The 6,000-nt window shown below is 37.4% G+C and overlaps 1 protein-coding gene across 10 annotated transcripts in view; it reads right to left on the bottom strand.

The window, feature by feature from the left end:
- Positions 1-432: 432 nt before the first annotated feature.
- The window catches only part of HDAC9 (histone deacetylase 9), a 156,865-nt gene continuing 151,297 nt past the window's right edge, over positions 433-6,000 (bottom strand). For all 10 annotated transcript variants that reach the window (XM_023750781.1, XM_023750778.1, XM_023750776.1 and 7 more), the window contains one exon: positions 433-3,044. In XM_023750781.1, coding sequence (XP_023606549.1) covers positions 2,730-3,044 — 315 coding nt within the window. In that variant the 3' untranslated portion in view covers positions 433-2,729. The remainder of the gene's footprint in view (positions 3,045-6,000) is intronic.

Here is a 6,000-nt window from a genome sequence, read left to right as displayed (position 1 = left end):
TAGTACTGTTATAATACATGATAAATTATTTATATTCATATTTATTGAGTGCTTGTTATATTCAAGGGATTACATTAATCTGATTAAAATAACTTTTTTAAGTTGAGAAAAGTTAGAAATTGACATCTATTTACATAAAATTTTATATTGACATCAAGATGATAACATATCATGAAAAAGGCCACACTGGGGTATTAAAAATGCAACAAATTTTACCTGTATTTGCTACTTGATAATGGCTGACATAAATACTTTAAAATCATTATTGTTGGATTTATTATTTTTAATGGCATAGAAGTAACTACTCAAAATATGTTTATTTTTCTGTTTCAACAAAGAATGGCAATATATTTTGGTATGTGACACCTACTGCATGAGCTTCGAATTCGATTAGATATCAAATTTACACAAAGCCATATGTATGAAAAGGGATCTTTTAAAAAAAACTTTATTTGAGAAAGGAAGAGACTTATAACAGAAGGCAAGAAGAGAAACATACAAACAATATATTTACAACACAAAACAAGAGATCACCATCAAGGGTGTAAATTATAATAAATACAGTAGATTTTAAAAGAGACAATTATCAATTAGCTCTAAGATTATTTAAGTCCAGCTTTTCTTTTCACTGGTTCCAGGTAGTTTCTTGATTAAATTCAAAGAATATCAAATTCAAACAAATTAACGTCCACCAACTGTACTGATGAAGCTCTCTCAAGTGACATTATAAAAAATAGGCTTTTTTTGTTCTTCATTACATATCTTTGAAGTAATATTATACAAAAGTCTGCTCAGCCACATGTTCCTCCCCAAATAAAATGTATTTTAAAAGATGCACTATCCCTTTTTTATGAAATTGAAAAAAAGACTTTAAAGAAAATGTATATTTATGAGATGGAGAAAATACACAATTTTATCTTAGGAATGCCATATTTTAATGCAAAATAACTGACAAAAAGTCATTTTAATCTGAAGGAATATACTAACCAAAATATGTTGGTAATAGGAAGTGTTATAGCTATTTGTCAAATTATCAGGTCTTTTTTCATTATATGGAAAAGTTTTAAACTTTCTAACTTCTAGTTATATTAATTTAATTTGAATGGCGACTTTTTAAAAAAGGATAATGTATCTTAGCAGTAACCTTTTTTTAAGAAATATTTTTAAATGTCACAGCAAAATGTAAACAACACGTGCCAGTAACATACAATTGTACAATGTCTACATTTGGCAAAACTGCTATATCTCCTTTGAAACAGGATACTACACTTTTTAATACCTCGGATTTAGAAATATAAATATTTTAATAGGAAAAAAAGTCACAAAGATTCTAGGTCAATTTGGATTATTCATATTAAAGGGGTCTTAATACGACAAATCTTTAACTAGCTTAACAAAAGTAAACCTATAAAACAAGGTAAACATATCAAAAGGGAGTATTGAAGGAAATGTTCCAGTGAAAAGCTTCCTTAACAATTTCCCTACTTGTGGTGTTATTTTCTTAGACAATAAATCAATTCATAGAGTGCCCTTTAAAAACAGAAAGAGTAAAACACTATCCTCCGTTTCTCCCCCCTACATTCCCCAGCACATGAATCACTTGGACTTCCTGTTTCCACAAGGCATTTCCTGCTCAGCCTCATAGAATCCGTTTTCTGTAGGAGAACAGCAGGAACCTGACAAAGAAGTGACTTAAATAAACAGTCTTCTGTTGCCTTCAAAGTTGTTTGTATTTTATAGCTTCAAAGGACACAGTCCTTCTAAAGGTGCATTATGTACAAGTAGGTTCTTTTGTTAAGCCCCACTTTGCTAATTTTGCCAAAATGGTATGGCATCTGTCATGTCATCATGGAATCATACTTAAGAGATCATGGGGATAATGATAATAAAATATGATATGCTTGCTTCTTTTAAACGTGATTTTGACTTCATATCAGATGATAATCTTACTGTTGCTGTGTTTTCTATAATTGTAGATACTACAATAGGGTATCTGATTGGCCCGTAGGCTGCACATTAGTTCTTAACAACATTTGCATCTGCTTCACTTGATCTTTTTTTGATAGACAGTGTCATCAAATAACACACGATAAAGTAAAATGAGCAGTGCTCGGTGAGACATCATGTAATATTTAAAATAGTGCTGCACTTTGCATCTCTATATTTAAAACCACCTCTATTCCTAATATTTTCAATTGCAATCTATACAGTAACCTAGAACTAGTGGCATGGTAACCAGAACATTTCACTTAACAGAAATGAGAGAGGAAGGAAGGGGCAGACTACCTTTAACAGTGTTCAAGACTGTAGCATGATACATTATGTACAACGCTGGGGAAATTGAATTCTTCATATCAAAAAAAATATCAAGAACTAATAGAAGGTGTCATTGATCAGCCTGGGAAACTATCCAGCAGTCACTGATCTCAACAGAGAAACTGAAACAACAGTGAGTTCGTTTTCCTTAGAAGTAATGGATGTGGCAGGCTTGAGGATGGGTTTCAAGCCCGTTCGTTACTTGGATAACTATGTCGTATCGTATTAGTGTAGCGGGTATTTCCTTGCCAGTGAAATTTCAATGCAACCTTGATATCTATACAGAGATCAGTATAGAGAGAGACCTCTATATAGATATACACACATGAGTTAGAACCCTTGAACACTAAAATCGAATTATTCAGTGATAGGAAATTATATCCATTGACCAAAACCTGGAGTGCATTTCATGTTCAGATAATGACTTTAATTACAAATCCTGGAGCTAAATCTTTGCCTATTACCTGTTGCATAAAAGCAGCCTGCTCCCCAGATTCCATTTCCTGGATCTGAGCATCTTCATCACTGTCCACCGGCTCCTCCTTGACCTTCACAGCCCCAACTTGTCCCAGTGTGTCCTCCACACCAACACTGCTGTCGCTCCTAGTGCTGTTGCCACTAGAGGGCGCTCTGTCTTCCTGCATCGCCTGGTCCCCCTGCAGCTCTTCCTCCGCTTCCTCCAGGTGCCTGCCTGGTTGCTTCAGTTGTTCAATAGATTTCGAAAGCAGCTAGAAGAGAGTGTCGAGGGGTTCAAAATTCAATAGTTTTTGGGGGTAACAGAGCAGCAAAATACACTTTGATTTCTAACGACTCTTGAACACACTTAGAAAATGGTGGAAAAGAGGTAAATAATAAACGTTTTCTATGGAAATCATAAAATGTTCACAAGGACAGGTTGTACTGAGTCAATTTAATCCAAAGAAACCTGGACTTTTTTCCCCCCTCAAACTAGGAAATGTAATGAAAATAACGGAAAGCTACTGAAAATGTTCCAAAAATCTCATTTTTCAACAAATGTCAACCACTATAAAAGATAGTACAAATCCTAGGAGTCCTTCTCCATCTAATTGTCCTATACTTAAATGGTCAAATGATAAAACACCTTCTTTCTTTCTTTTCTTTTTTTAAAGTACATTTTTATTGATTTCAGAGAGAGGAAGAGGGAGAGAGAGAGATAAACATCAATGATGAGAGAACTATCAATTGGCTGCCTCCTGCGCACACCCCCCTCTCCCCCCGCTGGGGCTGGAGCCTGAAATTGGGGCATGTGCCCTGACCGGGAATTGAACCGTGATCTCCTGGTTCATGGATTGATGCTCAACCACTGAGCCACACCGGCTGGGCAACACCTTTTTATACATACTTGTAAACCATAGAAATATTGATTTTGAAATCCTGAACTTAAAAAATATGCAGAACTTAAAAAAATTTGACAGCACTAAAAATGTTTTATGAACATATCCAAAGGGAAATTAAATATTAGGAAAGAAGCAAAGGATTATTTTTTAATTTGAGAATTGTTATCTACACCTTTTATTTACCTTGTAAATTAAATCATACATAATCTGCAATAACTGCTCACTGATTTAAAAAGATAACTGATAACATTAATTTAATTTAAACAATAGCAAAATACCATGGTATAATAGGGGTGGAGGGAATCCTCAGGTGATTTCACCTCACGTAGGCCTTTTGTTTTATTTGACAATGAGTCTATTGACTGCTCATCTGCACAGGTCTTGAACTGTGTTTTCAAAAGTGGTTAGCTTTCCGCTGAGTCAGTGCCCATGTGAGCAACATGCCAATTATGTTATAAGCAGCACATTCAGAATACCACCACTAAAATCATGAATACAGACTTTTCTGTGTGAAATTCAAGTTTACCTCTCACTCACACCTACCTATGTTTTTAAAACTAAATGCACGCTTTAGAGTTACAATACCTAAGTATTCAAACTTTGAAGGGAGTTGTAACCGCTTTAGGCAAAAACCTCAAATGGCCCTGCACACACTGATGAAGCCCTTCGATTTCACTGCAGGTAGAACGATTGGGACTTTTCATTCACTTTGCAACACCTGTTTATTGAGCGCCAACTACGTTTAAGAGACCATTCTAAGCACTGGGAAAACGGTCGTCGCCCTGCCCTCATGGAGCTCATAGGTAGTGTATTAGAAACTGATAACTAAACTCATTCTTGTTTTCAAGTATGGTAAATGAGAAAAAAAAGTGAAAAGCAGAGGGTGTTATAAGAGTATGTACCAGTTGGAATGGAGTGGAATGTGAATTGTGAGGGAAGTTTTCATCAAGGAAGTGCTATGTTTAGCCTGAGCAATGAAAGATGAAGGATGGAAAGGACTAGTTAGTTATGTGCGTGAGGGGTAAAAATAAAGGTGAAGAGGACAAGAGAGAAAAAAACAACCGTCTATGGTAGGTGTGGTCATAGCCCAGGAACTGAGGGCCATGCATGACAAGTTAGCCAGAGAGCATCGGGACACTGTCCAGGAAATGCCCTGTCACAAGTCCCTGCTTACTGAAGGTGGCCCCGCATCTCCTCCAACTCTGGATGCTTGACTGCAGGAGTATTTAACAACCAAGAGGAAGGTACACATACCACCTGCTCAGTGAAGACTATTGTATTGCTCTTCCTCTCCTTCCCAGTTCCAACATGGCTTCTCAGTGCCTTGCCCTCCTCAGCTCCAGTGGCCTTGCCCTCTGCTGTACCTCAGCTCCCAACTCAGGATCACACCCTAGACTTGCGCTCATCAGTAACGCAATACTCACCTAACTCTCAATTTCAAACATCACTCCTTTGCTCTGGTTCATCCTCAGAATATTCTTACGGCAACCATTCTGACTCCAACCTGGAGGGTCCCAAAAGCTATGGAGCCAACCCCATTCTCAGTGCCCATCACCTCCTCCCCTCATTCCCTCACTTCCCTCCTTGCTGGATGAGGTCCCATTCACCATCTTTAAAACTCACTCCCTTACCTTATCTTTAACTCCCTCTCTTTTCAAAATTAGGACTTCTAACCTGGGTTAATAATAAATCTCTCCCAAACCCAGGCAGCTGGGGAAGCTAGGAAACAAATGAACAAATAAACTGCTGAGTGTTTCTCCTCAATTTCACGATCATCACCCTCAAATGGTCCTGGCAACCCTACAACATTTATTTAGTTAATTTACCCCTGCTCTTCCAATGACTGTTTCAAACGACCTTCTCTCTCCTCAAACTTCTAATATCCAGAACTTTTCCTCACTCCCTGCTGATACCTTTGTTTCTCATTTCACTGAGAAAATAGAGGCATCAGAAGAGAAACTCAACTGTCCCATTCACTCCCATTCACCCTCCTCCTGTTACAATAAAAGCAATGTCTGCACTCCTGTCCCAGCCAACCCCTTGGCTTAATGCCCTGGATCTCTCCGCTCCTGCAATCATCCACACACGTTGCCCCTCTGCTGGAGTGTTCTCATTTGTACACTTTCAGTATTTTCATCACTCTTACATAAACTCCCAGCCCCCCGAAAATAAACCATCACGTAGAACTTCACAGTAAAAACTCCTTGAGTTTTCTCACTTGTCATTATTTTTCCTTTCCCATTTGCTTTAGAATTCACAACAGACAGGCTTTCATCCACACTATTTGACTGAAATCATTCTTGTTACAAAAGTCAAGAATGACTGC

Source organism: Myotis lucifugus, unplaced genomic scaffold, assembly GCF_000147115.1.
Source record: "Myotis lucifugus unplaced genomic scaffold, Myoluc2.0 scaffold_15, whole genome shotgun sequence".
NCBI lineage: Eukaryota > Metazoa > Chordata > Mammalia > Chiroptera > Vespertilionidae > Myotis > Myotis lucifugus.
This window is presented reverse-complemented; position numbering and strand designations above follow the sequence as displayed.